At 37.5% G+C, this 17306-nt stretch overlaps 1 protein-coding gene across 3 annotated transcripts in view; it reads left to right on the top strand.

Annotated features, from left to right (window-relative positions):
• LOC149180322 (protein PSK SIMULATOR 1-like) overlaps nt 1–17306 on the top strand; it is a 200142-nt gene that overhangs the window by 111225 nt on the left and 71611 nt on the right. For all 3 annotated transcript variants that reach the window (XM_089416021.1, XM_089416022.1, XM_089416023.1), the window contains 2 exons: nt 960–1057; nt 2056–2125. In XM_089416021.1, coding sequence (XP_089272147.1) covers nt 960–1057; nt 2056–2125 — 168 coding nt within the window. The remainder of the gene's footprint in view (nt 1–959; nt 1058–2055; nt 2126–17306) is intronic.

Genomic DNA, 17306 nt, shown 5'->3' with positions numbered 1-17306 from the left:
TTAGCTGGTTTGCCTTGAGCAAGCCCAGGTGCACTCTTTCCAACACCTCATTGTACCCTTTCCATAATATAATAAAATGGCTCAGCAGTGCTGTTTTTGCCTTTAAAATGGTGTGCTGATGTTTGAGTAATTTTATGTGTCTTTTTGGCTATGTTTGCTTGTTTATCATTATAAATTTCCTTTAGGAATATTACACTAAGTGTCCTCAAGTCGAGTGTCCAACCTTCAAGGTGTATATCACATGGCTCCAAGCACCTATGGTTAACGGCCTTTCTCCAAGTGTATTACAACCAACCCCAGGGCTGTTACAAAACAAGGTCTGAGTCTAAACACCATTCTCTTGTTGCATAAAGTCTATTTTTAATCATCCTAAATTTGCAGTTAACTTGCTGTTCTTATTGGTTGACTGGAACCTAATCCCAGACCACCCAAAACATGACAGTCCAACCTCCCAATAGTCAGTCTATTCTCTATCCTGGTCAACTGTCTAGAGAATAAATTGACTACTTGAAGACTGGTTATTCAACTTATCAATAATTGCAGTTTTTGTCTTTTTAATTGTGCCAGCTGCACATTGCTCGGCACAGTTGATCTGTATGATGCGAAGAGATAAATTTAGAACCACTGGTTATGGTTGAAATCCATGTTTCTGCTTGAATTTGTTTCTTTTCTTATACATGTTTTCAAACATTGACACCTGATAATTGTAGTTGAGAAGAAACCCTTCGTTATATTTATCTTTCTGTAGATGATTTCGATTCTCTTGGAAAGTTCAGCATGAAGACTGAGCCACTTTAAATTTGGCGTGAGGTCATAAAAATTAATTTTGAATGTCTTCTTTGGTTTTGTGCAATGTTTGTGTTTGAATTTTTGTGATTTTTCATTTTTTGGGAAGCACAGTATCATGTCTGGGTAGGAATGATGGAACTAATAAGGACATCATTGTATTGGACTTGTAGGAGAGAGTGTCGCAATGTTAAAGAACGATTTGAAGAGCCAGAGAAAGCATGTGAGGAATTTGAAGAAGAAATCCCTTTGGTCTAAATTTCTGGAAGAGGTCACTCTCTTTCTCAAGTTAAAGTCTATTTCTTGTTTTCTAAACTAAGCTGTTCGTCATTTCTTATAAAGCAGTATTGAAGAACTGATTTTTTGAACTATTGGTTGTTGCTAACATTTAAATTGCTCTCTGCATCCTCTGTATTAAAGTGCACTTTTTCACACAGATGATCGTTGAAGTCCATCCTTAGAATTTTATTGTCTTTTATGTGTATGCTTTTCTCTTCTATTATCAAATATTTTGTTGATGTTGTATGTGATAACACTCTGCATCCTTGCATCTATTTAATCGTTTCTAGAATCTAATAAATCAGAACTTTGGTTGTACTTACAGGAGGTTTAACTTGTATTTTTATTTTTTGTATTTAACTTATAAACTTATGTGGTATCCACATTTTATTCTTGGCATCCTGTTTATTAAAGCAGGCATCCTCTCACATTGATAATTATTGGAGTCGATCCTTCAAATTTTACATGTATGTTTTAACTTCTTGTCCGCTATTTGGTGAGTTTGAATGGGATAGCAAATGCATCATTGCACCTATTTTAGCACTCTTTAGAATCTTATAAATGAGGACTTTGCTTGTGTTTCCTGGATGTTTTTACTTGTATTTTCATGTAATGTCCTTTAACTTCAGTGGTATCCATGTATTGTGCCTTATTATTTATGAATTTTGTACAAATTGCTCCTAACGGAAATGGTCTGCCAAGGATTATTTGTTTCTTTTGAAGTTAGATGATTGATATATTTCTTTTTCCTGAACAAAAAACACAATTGAGTAGCATTGGTCATAGCTAGTTCAGGTTTTTGTGGAATGTCATTATTTTTTGAGCACTGGTTCAGGTTCTTACAATAATGAACAAATATGTTCCAATTTATATTAATTGAATGCGTGGTAGTTTTAAGTAGAATCGCAAGTATCTAGTCTTTGGTAAATCTGCAATGCCATACACACTGTACCAGCTATGGCCAAGTTCTGACATACATTTGCATTGTAGATTGTGGAGAAACTTGTAGATCTTGTATATTTCCTACATCAAGAGATCCAGGAGAACTTTAAGGATTCTGGTATGCAGCTGCAAATCCATATGCAAATGTTTTTTTCTGTTATTTTGAAATTGAATTCTGAAACATGTGTATTGGAGTTTACATGGTGGCATCTGCAGTGAGGAGAATTTGCCACTGCGATTGTGTATTACATGGAAATATGAACATATTGAATTTAGGCGAAATGTGACATATTTTGGCCCAAAAATTATCTTGTATACATTGTGGAATGTGGTTTACTTTCTAAACATTTTCTTTAGAGGATATTGACGGGCATTTGGAAATAGAATGCATCAAGGACTAATTTTTTTTGCCTCATATTACCCCTCATTTTGTGTGAGGCATACATTAGTGAAAATTTTGACGACTATTGTGATTTTTATCACGAAGGCAAGTTTACAGGTTGAAAGACTTTGGATGGCCCGGGGGTTGTGAGTCCACTTGGTGATTTTCATGCCTGGGTTGATAGTTGATGAAATGATATGATGATGGATGTCTTGAGGGTGTTTTGTTTGGTATACTTGTTTATTGTAGAGAGATAACATTGAACTAGGCCATGTGATGTTCTAGTTTCCTTATTTTGATGGATTTTGAGGATGTATGAATCCCTTGATGGAATGCCCCAGCTCTTTTGGGCTAGGTTGACATTATATTTGATCTGTAAATTGCCGTGGATATTCCACTGGACGATTCATTACAATAGATTTATTGAAATAACCCAAGGGTTAATTCCCTAAGATTCTAGATCTGTTATTATTGATTCCGTTGTTTATGCATGCAATAAATAAAATGTGAATAATAGAGAATAGGTATATACAATCATTCCCAAACCTCAATGAACAACAATATATGCTCTAGGAAACCCTTATGAGAGAAATCCCAGCTGGAAGGTGAGCTTGCTTTGCTCTCTTTTGTTTGTAATGAAATGATGCAATTACAAATGAGAAGGCACCCCTATGGAGTTTCCCGACAGTAATAGCTGTGGCTCATGGGCTACTATAGAACACAAAGCCTCTTTGTTATGATTTCTTTCTCTTTATCCACACTCAGCTAGTCTGCTTTGCTATGGAACAAAATGCTAACAAATATAATGGAACCCCTTTTCCTCCTAGCAACCTAGTCATAAAACAACCCGATAGCCAACTAGGGGTTAGATTTGACCCATTCAACCCTTAACATGAGTTACAACTCAACCATTTTAGAGTTTTCTTAATTGCCCCCACGTGGCTAGCCCCTTTTCCATGAGTAACGGGGGTTGACATGGCATCCTTTCGAATTATGGTTGTCAATCATGATAGGTCAACTTCCGAGAGGCATAAATTTCTCATATGAGCTCTAGTTGAGGTGATTCTTGCGTGTAGATTATGGACTCTAGGTCCCTAAGAAGTTTGGCACCATAAAAAGTGGTCGTTTAAGGCCTCAAAATGGCTTCTAATTTTTTTTCCCTGGATTTTCCAAACTAGGACCATTGGTAAAAATGAGCTTGTAAGTTGATTCCTCCATTTTTTCTACTTTGAAAGCATCGAGATGGATGAAAAATAATATAATGATCCATCTGGATCATACATCCCCATTTTGGGAGGCTTTTGGTCCCCAAAAGTTTTTATTGAATGAGGTGATGAAGATTTTCCTCTACCTTGTCATTGGAATACCACTTAACCTTGCTCGAAAGTTGTCCTTTCAACCCAATATACTAAGGCCCGTGTTGCCCTTATTTTGTAGTCCTAGACCTCTTCTGCAAAATTAGAAATTTTGTTAACTCTGTCTAAGCATTTGATTCGAAATCCCCTATGGAACGTGGGACTTGCTCCTCTTCCTCAATCAACATGGAAGGCTCATAGAGTTTCAGATTTTCCATATTCACCACTAAGAAAATGCGCACGTATGGGGTAGACTGAGTCTGTATGCATTATCTATTGGAAATACTGGGGGGGGGGGTGAATCATTATTTCTTAGCAGTATTACAGTTATTCAGTAAAGCAATGAACAACAATGCAAAAAAATAGACATTAGGCACAAGATTTTTAGTTGGAAAACCCTCTCTGGGTAAAAAACCACTCAACGCTTTTCTAATAAATTCTTTAATCTTCAGCCACAATTAAAAAGAAAGCTACAACTTTCTAGAATTCTAGAAAAGCATTCTTCTCTAGCTCCCATTGGAACGACGTCCCAACGCCCTAGTTTTATCAGCAATCAGTTGAAAGGATCGCCCAACACCCTAGCGAGCCCCAACTCGCCCTAGCACCACCCTACCACCCTGAAGTGTTTACAGGCCCCAACTTGAAGGTGACCTCATTCACCTAACTAGCACCACCCTACCACCCTATAAAGACAAAAATTAAATACAAAAGTGTGGACTCCCATACCTGGGGCCAGGGTTGCGGGGGAGTGGCTCCCCCCTTTCGAATTACTCCTAGAGGACGCTCCGACCGGGAGCGACCAGGGAGTGCATTTTCAAAATTCGCTCCCGCTCCCGAAATTTGCTTCCATCACACTTATGCAAAATAAAGTTCACTCCCTGGTTTTTTCACGAATTTTTTGTCACAAGATGTTCCAAATGCAATTTTTTTTCAAAGAAACAAGATTTTTTGAGTAGGGTAGCCTAATATTCAAGCTTAGGGCCCTAGTATTCCTTTATCTTTCATTTTCATCTTTTTACTTGAATTTTTAACATTACTATGAAATGACTCAGGATGTTTGAGAGTGGTTCCAACCTCATTGGATTTCATATAGAGAAAATAGAATTTTAGATCTCACTCAAAATCTAGCAGACTTATCAGTTTTTCAGGATTTTAGGATTGTGGGGATTGCAATGTTTCTATTGGATTTTGTCATGTATTAGGGTATGGGACTCGTATTTAATCAAGACATCAAGCCCTCTAAGTACCTTCATGTTAGTGACACTGGTTGTCAAACTCCTCTATCATGACCCTACTAAAAATGTACCCATCACTCAAACAAAATCTTGACTTGACATGCTACATTTTTTCTATCTTATGTTAATTGCTTAGAGGGTGATATTAATGACAAAGATCCCAAGATAGGCAATGATTTTGATGATATGTAGCTATTTGTTGTAGCATGATTTTTTTGGATGTTAGAGGCCATCTAGAGCCTATTTGTTGATGTATTTTCAGGTCAGAGATGGATTACACTTGATGCTATACCCTTACACTATGTCACATGGTTCGAGTTCGAATTCGAGTTCGACAACGATTAAGTTCGATTCGAATTCGAATTTTCTGATCAGGGTCGAATGAGGTTCGACATTAGGTTCAACTATACATATTTTTCAATATATATATATATATATATATATATATATATATATATATATATATATATATATGACCTCGGTCTAATGGAGCAGGAATAACCTTGTATAATGGACGTTGCAAAGATTGAAGGATTAGACATTCTCGGCATATCTGTTTTAGCATACAAATCTACCTAGACATATCACAATTGCACAGCTAGTGATCTCGACATACCTGTGAAGATCTCAGCTAAATGGAATAGCAAAGATCTAGGACAAAGGCACAGTGTCAATGGATCTCGCATAGCAGTCTTGGCATCAAGGCCTCGATGATACTCTTGTAGAAGTCTAGACTCTAGACAAAGAACAACAGTGATAGAACCTCTCTCTCGGCCTAATAAGATTGATGTTAGACGTTGTCTCAATCACATATATATATATATATATATATATATATATATATATATATATATACTACAATTGTGGCACAATAACAAAGCCGCAAAAATGATCATTCTCGGAGGATACAATCCCTGCATAACAAAGAGCCACAATAACCATTACAGTCTCGGAATAAATGAGACAGTAAGGACCTTAGTATAGTGAGGAATAGTATCTCATCTCGGTGGATCTATTTCTTAACAGTCAATGTATATATATATGTAATGGAGAGATCTTCGGATCCCTCACTATCTTTACATGATCTCACTGTCTCGGTGTAAGAAAGATCACAATGATCCTACAGCCATGGAATACACTCTCGCATGATCACAGTCAACATGATGGTCTAAAGTATAATGATGAAGGTAGGATAAAACAGCTATCATGGCTGTCATAATGAAGTTCTCAGTGCATCATTAAAAAAATCGAACCTTAAAAAATTCGTTAAAATTCGCCTTCAAGTTCGTTGAGGTTCGTTTAGGTTCGAGTTCTTTCAGGTTCGACTTGAGGTTCGAATTTCAGGTTCGGCAAACCTGAACGAATTTCAAATTTTTTTTTCAGGTTCGCTGAATTTCGAACCTAAACCTTCAGGTTCGCCGAACCCTGTGACATAGCCCTTACATGCTATATAAATGGGAACTTGTAACGTGTGGACGAGGTTGATGAAGATTATAACCTCTAGATAATGGATGTTATATGGTGTAATCCATGTTTTTATGCTTTTTATATCTAATTCATCATTCTACATGCTTTTGTTGACATATATGCATCAAAATATATAAAAATATATATTATATAAAAATTTTCTTCCAAACTGGGAGCTTTTGAAAATGTCGCTCCGCGCTCCCGCTCCCTCTTCCAAGTAACCTTGCCAGGCACAATGATCCACATTACAATGATTTTCAATAAAGATTCTTTGACTGACCAACAATACTCTAAGACCTTATCCCAGCCAACCAAGAATCCTTAAGCAAAACCCTTGTCCCCAAATTTGCGTCGTTCAACTTTGGGCAAATAGACTCTTTGCAAATATTACAAGACTTTGTACGATTTGTCCTTGATGCTGATGATTAGAATTTGCTGCAGAAGTGATAATGGACTGCTCTTGTTCTTGATGCACTGATAATCTTCAAGGCTTGGCTGCTTGTGGTATTTTAATCTGTCTTTCAACAATGCTGCTCTTCCATGCTGCCTTTCCTTCTCATATCTTCACAGCTGTAGGTGACGTGGAAGGTCTGTTCTTGGAGAAAGTCTGCACCTGCAAAGAAGATGTACCCAATCGAAACCCTAACCTCCAAAATTAAAATGTAAATACCTTATGTCCAAATACTTAACTTTACCTGCAACAAGAGGTTAGTGGAGCAAACTTAAAGTGACTGTGATGATGTCACAAAAACAATCATAAAACATACCTGAGTTCTTCTGTCTGGAACCAGGGACATACAACAATCTTGATGCAAGAATAAGAGAAGCACAACAAATACCTACTTATACCTTGTTACTCAAGACTTATCTCAGACCTTGTTCTTCAAAATAGACTTAAATGACCCTAAACCTTTGCTGTCTTTTCAACTCAATAACCTGTGTAAGTTAATTCTAATACAGGCCTAACATGCCTAATAAATCTGAACCTTAAATCCCATAAACTTATGTTCATATGACCTTGAGTGACAATGCAACAAACTTAAAGGTCAAATCTAATCAAGAACTAATGATGACTGCCTTATGAATTCTGGCCCCTTTGCTGCCCTAGATGACTAACTAACTGCTGTTCTTGTAGACAGTAAAACAATGCACCTTAATGACTCAAAGACACCTGCAATGAAAGGAACAGAACCTAAAAATAGGACAGCACAAAACTTAAGTCTAAACTTTAAAGCAATATCAAAATGACTTACCTCAGAGTTGAAGAGCTTGCAAGTACAGGTCCGAATCAAACATACCTCTTGTAATTTGCTTGTGGAGGCTTTATCATGTTCTAACTTTCAATCAGTAGTGTGAAATTTCCTTAGATAATTCGCTGCCAATTTCCATAATTTACCTGTGCAAAAACAGTCTTAAGAATAAGCCCTAACTTCACTAGTCATATACCCAATTCTTCGGTCTCCTGAAGGCTGAAAAAAAGAGTATCTGCTCCAAACAAAGCGAAAATATGCGGAGCGAAGACCTAAAATGTGTCTTAAGACATCACTCTAAAGACCTGTAGTGAACGAGCCACAAAATTATTATTGAAAACACAACTCTAAACCCTCTTTTGGATATATGCGTTATGCCTCAAAGTAAACGGAGAATTTCAGAGACAGATGTTCACAAAATCATGCATTCAAGTTGATTTTCATTGGCCAGATGAGACTCCTTTAGACCTTCACTCCTTGACAAATAGATCTGTAATAACGAACTTTCAATCACAAGAACGAAACCTAATGTGCTTCAGATGTCTGTGTTGACATTTCCTGTAGGTGACCAAGAGGTTTAGAAAAAATAATTTTCACAAAATGATACGTTGCATTCCATAACCAATAGGCAAGATAAGCATGTTTTTATAGTTTATGAGGATGATCGTTGGAGAACATAGGAGGGGAAGGGAGGCCATGAGCCTTATGGGAAGAGATAGTAGTTGTTAAGGTAGGAGGGATACTTTTTATGAGGTAGAACTAATTTAATATGTTTCCTAAAATGATGCTTCCACTAAAATTAATTAATTACCCTTAATAACCTTATTTAATATTTGTGTTAAGGATCATGCCTAGAAATATTTTCAATTCCACTAGAATTTGAAATCAATGGTTGGCTTAGTGCATTTGGTCCTACCAAGGTTGTGAAGTCAATGATTGACTTAGTGCATTTTTGAAGATAGTCACTGATACGTAATGAGATTGCAGTGAGAATTGTTGTCATATATTGACAACTGTAGGTGAATAAACTTCCTATACACTGCTTCTTACTTTGTTGAGTACCTTCAGTTTTCAAGAGGAGACATCATTGTCAAGATGAGCAGGTCAAACCCTTAAATTAATGATAAGGTGTCATGTCACTACCCCTTGTGGTTTTAACCCATAAAATTGGATCTTCAACTTAAAATGCAAATATCTTTCAAACCGTAAAGAACTGCGTGGGGTACCACATATCATCGGAAAGATTTTGTTGAAGAGAATCTAACTAGAGTGATTAGGATACAAGAAACCACAAATTTCCATGCCAAAATTGCCGACAAAGATCGGGGTAGCTCCTAGTGCTGCGTGGGTTGACATCAGTGACAACCACCTATCAACATTATCTCCTACCTTTTCCAGTATTTCAAAAGGATCATATCATAGACTGTTGCCGAAAAATATAACAGGCCTTGTGAGAGGTCTCATAAGGAAAGGGCTAGACCCTATTGCAACAATGAAGTGGTTTCCATTGTCACCTTAGCATTCCTTCTTTTGCTCTTTAGTGGAATTTACCAAATGGGAGGCTTCCTAGTATATGCCACCTAAGGGTATTCTAAGTCAACAGGATCAATGTGATGCAAGGGAGGCTTGATTAAGGTAATTCTCACTTGGAATAGGGCACATTTCTTTGAGTAAAGGAACAATGTACCAATAAAGAAGCCCATAAGATAGCACTTGAAACCTAGGGGTTCAAGATATGATTCAACAATAATGCATCTAGGAATACATGCAAAAGGAATTGGTTTGCATGAAGGATATGATCAACAGTAAGGTATGGCAAACCTTCAATAAGCTCTATTTTGGAACCTTCTTGTTGAACTGGGGTTTCAAAAAGCCTAAATTTCCTAGGGTTGACGACGTCAATCCTAATTAGGCAATTTCCACGAAGGAAAAGGCTAGATTTTGATTTAACAAGGTCAAACAAGGTGGAAACAACCCAAAACAACTCCAACGCTGACTTGAGGCAAGCTCTAGTTGAATTCGGCCCTTGCTGTAGCCCTAGTGGCTTGCTTGGAAGGGTTGAAAAGATAAGAAAGAGAGGAAAAAGAGAAAATTTTCAAGGTTTTAATCATCAAGAGGGATGCCAATGCCTTTTCCCTACTTGGGTGATGGAAGCTCAGGAACTTTAACCATGGAAATATCAAATCTTTGTAGGGAGTAAGGGGGAAACCCTAGTTTTCAGTTTCTAACCCTATCTATCATTTTATGAGGGGAGAAATTCACTAGAAAAAGTCTCATTAGGAGGTTTTCTAGGGAGTTCAAGGATAAAGGGTTTAGCATGTAATACCTAGCAAGAATTTTAAATAAACATTTGCATTTAGACAAGGAAACATCGAAACCCTAGCAATATTCCATTACATGTAAAACGATAAAAGATATTCAAAAAATATACTCACGATTTATCCAAGAACATGCCCTCTTTCATTCCCAAAATGATGTCTCCACAATAAAAACTAGTCTCGAAAATCCAAAAATCCACATAAGATTACATCTCCACAAGTAGCAAAGTACAACAAAGCAAGTCAAGCTCTTCTAGAGAGGCCGAAATGCATATGCATGATCTTTAACAAATGAAAGAGGTGATCCTCTTTTTATATAAGGTCTATCACCTCTAACAATTCACTAAAAGCACCTAAAACACATTTTATTTTGAGTAAGACATAAAGTAAAATTGGTTTACAACCCAATCCACTAGCTCAAAAACAAAATATGCCAATAAAATCCCACATGTGTGAGTTGTAAGCCTCCAAAAAGGATGATGTCATGCCCTTTAGGGCTCGAAATGCTCCAACAATGCATTGGAAGGGCTACAAGGGTCTCAAGTGTCATGATCAATCTCAATTTGCCGGTAGTTCCTCAAATCAAGCCTCAATGCATCTCCATGTGTCCCAAAACCAGTTGTGGCTGCCCTTAATCATCTCTATGGGTGCCAAGTACACATAGTGTGCTATCTCTCTAGTGTTGGGGCTACGTCAGGTGTAACAAGCCTTTCGTAATCATCCTGGTCATTAACCATCCTTGTCTTGGCTCTGGATCAAGGCATGCCGATCTAGTAGTGCAAGGCCAGCTTGGCAGCATGTTGGGTCCATTGGTATATCATCAAGAATCCTCCAAGCTAAGCAATACAAGCTCAACGTTTTGGCATTTGAGGGTGCTCTAGGGTGCCCATCAACTGCTAAGATCATCTAGGTGCTCAACACTTCACTGAATATGGGCAATGTTGCATATGCAAGATCATTATACTATCTAGAAGTGAAGTATGGCTTGGGCAACATGTGGAGCATAAGGCACCCTCAAGGCCTCAACTGCTTTGAACCACTTGACAAAACCATCTCAAACTCGAGTAAAAGTAACCATTCATTAGAGACCCCAACCATAAATGCATTTAAGTGGTCCGCACTTATGTGTTAAGGGCATATCAATACTTCAAATCAGGATCAACTTGAAATATCTAACTAGACCAAATTTCGTAAAATTGTTCCCTACCATTATAGGGGTGGCTAAGTAGTCAACCCTATTAGATGTTATGAATAAAATATTCCTTAAAAACATTAATTAATAAATAATATTAAAACAATAGTATAATAATAAATTAAATAATTAAATTAATTAATGACCCATTAATTATGAAAGGGCAAAGGTCAAAAGGTGTGACCACTCACCTTCATGGCCAGTCAATGCCTATATAGGCACACCGCCACGAAATATTGTAATCACCATTCAATTTTTATTAAAAACAATTCAATTACTTATTTGCTATTACACAAGTTTATACACAGTTACACTCTTGTGTTATGATTTTCTCAGTACAGTGGTATAAAAGCTAATGATCTTCTTGCCTGTGATTTCACTGTGCCACTGAGTTTCACTGTGTTCGATTACTCCATTAGACTCCTCGACCACTGTTTCGCGTAATTTCCTTGTCGCTGATATGTTCTGACACTGCCCTGTTCCTATCGCATCGTTGTGTTCCTCCATTCTGCATTATACCCTTCATCACCCACCAAACTGCGCAGACATGACTGACCCTTGCCGCTCCACGACTTTGTCCGCTGTGCTTGCTCCTGTCCACTGTGTTGCTCCTCGCTTCGGTCCATGCTCATCCTAATCTGACTATCCAATCACATCTCTTGTATCATCATCTCGACATCCCAACTAAATTCATTGACTGCCGTGTGTTTCCCAAACATCGTGTTTGCTTCCTTTCCTCGTGACTGCGTTCCCGACAACCCTGTCCATTGTCTTCCAAATTGCCTTGTCATATTCCACGACCTGTCATCACCACTAGTCAACACATCGTTCCACACTTTTGGTCGATGCCGGTCAACTCTTCTCCTTCGCGTATGGTCACGTTTGTGACACACACACACACACACACACACACACACATATATATATATATATATATATAGTTATATATAATATTATATATATATATATATATAATATAATAAGTTACTTGAATTATATATTAACCGATTATACAATTGATATATGCTAATTAATTATATAATTTTTAATTATAAAATTAATTAATATATATAATATAAATATATAGTTATTATATATATATATATATATATATATATATATATATAAGTTAAGAAACAAAAGAAACTGGTTCCGCCAAGAAAAAAGGCAAAATGGTTAATAATGAAGAACTATGAGCTGACATTAGCTGTTGTAGAGGCGACATCAATGACGTGCAATATCGTCTTGGCAATATAGAAAAAGCGTAGACATAATTTAGTGAGGGCCAAAATAAGTTAACATTAATGATGGAAAAAATATTACAAAGAGACGACAAGTTTGAGGAAACCACCAAAATACTTGACAACCATAATGAGCGAGTTAATCAATGAATCGAGAAGGTGGAAATGCTAATAATCCAAGCTATTCAAGGACCAGAATCTAGCCCGCAAAGTAGGAATGTGCATGGACCTGTTGATCCGCCTGATATATGTTTTTTAAGTAGCCAGTATTACACAATTTCTAGAAAGGGACTATCAATGGATGAAGGAGCTCCCAAAATACGTTGATAAAGACCATAAAGGCGCTATTGTTTGGGTTAATAAAATGGAAACCATTTTTGAATCAAACCCACCAATAGGCGAACGCGAAAACATCATGACCACATCCAACAATTTGGAAGAAGAGGCATATGATTGGTTCCTATGGTGGTCTGGCAAATGTGACGCTTGTTCCTTTCATTGGAAGACCTTTGTGGATGCCTTGCTAAAAAGATTCTACGATGAAGAAGAAGATGATGTCTACGAAAAATTTGTTCATCTCAAGCAAAAAGGGTTTGTAAGCAAATACACCCATGAATGGGAAGTATTGGCTACAAGACAAAGAGGATTTACTGATGAACAACTGCTTAAAATGTATAAAAGTGGACTTAAAGAGCATATTTATGCAGAATTGAAATTGTACAAACCTCAAACTATCGAAGAAGCTAGACATGCAACAAAGCTTATTGAACAAAAACATAAGTTCAAAATGTCATCATTCAAGGAAGATGAAGACCAACAACAAGACTCAAGTAAAAAATAATCAAACACATGTAGGTATTGTAGAGACAAATGGACATTAGGACACATATGCCTTAACAAGAAATTGTATATTTATGAAGTTGAGAAGGCATCAGACACTTCTAGTAATGATTTTGAAAAAAGGATAAAAAAGAAAAATAATTGTTGCAAGTGTGGAGAAAATTGGATGCCAGGACATAAATGTGAAGACACATCCTTATGCTACTATAAAAGAGTAGATGGAAGGCAAGTTGAAGTACAAGAACTTGATGGAGAAATCATTGTCACACATAATGAAGATTCAAATCTTGAGGAACCGTCATTAGTTGCAATCTCATGTGTCCAACAAATTCAGGATGGAGAAAGCAATTCTTCAAAAGGTAAAAAACAAGTCACTGCAAAATATGTTCCACCACACCTTCGGAAGGAGAGAGACCAATCTCTAAGACAAAAGAACATTAAGCCTACTGCTCTACCAACAAACATGACAAGGAGATTACGCCCTAAAAACCTGAGGTTTAAAGGGATCATAAGAGGCAGAAATGTCAATATACTTGTCGATTTTGGCAGTACTCACAATTGTATAAACATTGATCTTGCTAGACAACTTGATCTTTGTGTATGCCCAATCAGGGACCTGAGCATGACTGTTGCTACTAGGCAAAAGTTCGAAGAGATAGGAGAATTCCATAAGGTTTCAATCCAGATACAAGAATTAGAGCTGCAAACAATCTATTTTTCCTACCACTCAAAGAAATGGATATCGTTCTGGGTGCAAAATAGTTAATACAATTAGGAAGCTATACTACAAGCCTTGAAGAATAGTTCATGAAAAGTTTAACTGGCAAGGATGACATTATAAATTATATGGTGTTAATGCTTCTAGCTTCAAGGTAGAAATACACATGAAGACTTCACCAGGCACAAACAAAGTCAAAGTAAAGATGTCATTCCATAACAATGTGTTCAACTAGAGAGAACCCTTCTTGTTATGCTTTGAGAACAAGGCATCTCTAAAGGAGGTGGCAATGTTATGAATAAAAAATTCATTAAAAACATTAATTAATAAATAATATTAATAATAAATTAAATAATTAAATTAATTAATGGCCCATTAATTATGAAAGGGCAAAGGTCAAAAGGTGTGACCACTCACCTTTGGGCTAGTCAATGCCTATATAGGCACACTGCCACAAAGGATTGTAATCACCATTCAATTTTTATTAAAAGCAATTCAATTACTTATATACTATTACACACAAGTTTATACACAGTTACACTCTTGCGTTTTGGTTTTATCGCTACATTAGGTGGTTTCTTACGACAAGGGGAGGTGGCATTTCGAAGGGCAACCCTTCAATCCATTGGTGTTAGTGAGAATAGGTGGCAATGGAGGGGAAGGGCTTCATGCCAAGTGCCATGGTCAAGGTACGAGCTAATGAGAGCCCACATCCTCTATGTATAGATGAAATGGAGGGAACAATTGTGGAGGCATGAGCTATCCCTCTTGGCTTGCTTTTTCCATCTTGATGGTGCGCCTTTTGCTTCCTTTTTGGAAATGCCTTTTAGTGGTTCGTAGCTCAAGGATCAAAGCTTGCTCTTCATAATATAGCATTTGTTTTACCCCTTATGATGAGATAGTATCTCGCTCATTAGGGTTGGGACATGCAAGGGTTCCTCTTGATGAGATGGAGCATCAAGTCCTCAGGGATCGGGTGATGGCTAATGAGGGGGGTAGAGCTCATGCTAGGCTTTTTCCCACATGCTAACTTTTGTCCTTGTCAACCTTTGATTTTAACTTTTTTTTTTTCTTTCATTGTGGCCACCTTATGCTTTTTCATTCTTTTATTTGCATCAACCTCCAAGGCAATGTTTCTCTGCCCAATTCAAGGATGTGGATATGGGAGTGTCAAATCCCAATGAACCAATGACAATTAACCCAAAGGATGGAGATGATATCAAAGGAAATGATGTGACGTGGAAAATGTTAAGTATGGGAAAGGGTAATCCAATTTTCCCAAGTATTGTGCCCCTCTTATGACCCTAAGGCCTTAGGTGAGGTCCCACTGCACTAGGGTTAAAGATTAGGCCCCCTGGTAAGGTGAGAGAAAAAGTTTACAATCAAGATTGATCAATCATCCATATCACCCCTTTATCCATGTTAAAATGCCCAAAACATTAAGTAAAAAAACTTGATTACAAAATGGTCAAAATACCTATTAAGTGGTAGTCCACTTTCATTCAAGAGGAATGCCAGATGGTGAGGGGTGCATGACTGGTGGAGAAAACTTGCATATCATCATCAATGAGAAAATTTGTAGGGCTGTTGGTTGGCTAGCTATATCCAAGATAGGAGAAAAAGTTTTCTCCTATGGAGTTACCCTTTTTAGTGGGTAACATAGCCCCTTCTTATTCAAATGCAACCATACGTTGTTTCCCACTTTGAATGACCTATTTGTCTTGTGATGGTCATGCTTGGCCTTGTATTTCTCCCATGACTTCTTTAGTCCCTCCTATACCTACAAATGGATCTGCATGATCTTCTCAACAATTTTTAATGCTCTTAAAGCATCCCTTATGATATCATCTCTCACTCGTCCCTGTCACCCGTAACATCTATAGGTGAAGGTTGCAAATATCCAAAGGAAGTTTCAAATGGCGGCTTATGTGTTGAAGTGTGGATTGCTCTGTTGTAGGAGTGCTATATGTGGATTAGATTTTCAGTCGAGGTCTTCAAATGCTTCTAATTGTCTTGCTGGATACTTTTGTTTTCCAATCTATCTATGGGTGGAATGTTGTAGATCTCTTCAATTTTGTGTGCATCTTCCCCCACAATAGAGTCCAAAATGATTTGAGAAATATGGTGTCCCTATTTGAAACGATACTCCTTGGTATCCCAAAGTACACTAAGACCTATTCAACGAACAAGTTTGCTGCTTCTTGACCCTTGATAGTCTTTTTACATGTCATGAGAACACATATTCGGCTGAACCTGTCAACTACCACAAACAGGTAGTCATGTTCGTTCGTAGTAGTTGGTAAACCTGCCACAAAATCCATGGAAATGCTTTCTCAAGGATAAGTAGGTATTGTTAAGGAATTATATTGACCTTGTTTTCTCTTACTGGACATGCTGGTACGAGTTATACATCCTCTAATGAACCTAGCTACATCTTCTTGCATCTTGGGCCACTACACATACCTTTTCAAATTGGCAACTATCTTCCCAACACCAAAATGCCATGCAACCTTGGAGGTGCCAACCTTTCTAATTAGCTGTAATAGCTCACCTTTAGGAAGACACAGCTTGTCCAACTTGTAGAGCAACACATTTTGGAGATTATAGTCAACTGTGTTTTCACCATTGTCCACATGAATCTTGCTGTATAACTGTTGATACACCTACTTGAAGTCCTCATTCTCTGTATATGCCTCTCTATATGCATCATGGGTGAAAGGCTCTCCATGTACATCAAAGTTTACAAAGCTGTGAGTTTTTATGTAGGCAACCTTCAAAGCATGCTGGAAAACTTTTTTGTGCTTTCCTTCTTGTACTTGATGACCAAATGATACTCTTGTAAGAACCCCATATACTTGTAATTCTTGGTTTATTGTAACTTACTTTGGGCCTGCATGTATTATATCGACTGGTGATTTGTGTGGATGATGGTCTCTTTACCCATCAGATAGCGTTTCCACTTTTTGGTAGCTTGATCTAGGGCATAAGGCTCCTTGTCATAGGTTGGGAAGTTGAGAGCCACCCCATGAAATACTTCATAATGATGGCATATAAGCTTTCCTCCTTGCATCGAGATTAGTCCCATGGCATACCGACTTGCATCCGTCTCCACTTCGATGGGTTGTTTCAAGTTTCCTAACACAAGCACTAGTGTTTGACTTATTTTTGTTTTCAGTTCTGCAAAGGCCTTTTGCTGACCCTTCCCCCATTGGAAATTCTTGCCACTCGCTCTTACGACACAGAGTGGCACGACCAATGTTGCACGAAGCGGGAGCGAAGCGGAAGCGTTTTTTGGAAGCGG

This window comes from Pinus tabuliformis, chromosome 3_2 (assembly GCF_031772625.1).
Source record: "Pinus tabuliformis cultivar Carrire ecotype Pingquan chromosome 3_2, CPIR1, whole genome shotgun sequence".
Taxonomy (NCBI): domain Eukaryota; kingdom Viridiplantae; phylum Streptophyta; class Pinopsida; order Pinales; family Pinaceae; genus Pinus; species Pinus tabuliformis.
The sequence above is the reverse complement of the archived record's forward strand: the minus strand, read 5'-3'. Positions and strand labels throughout refer to the sequence as shown.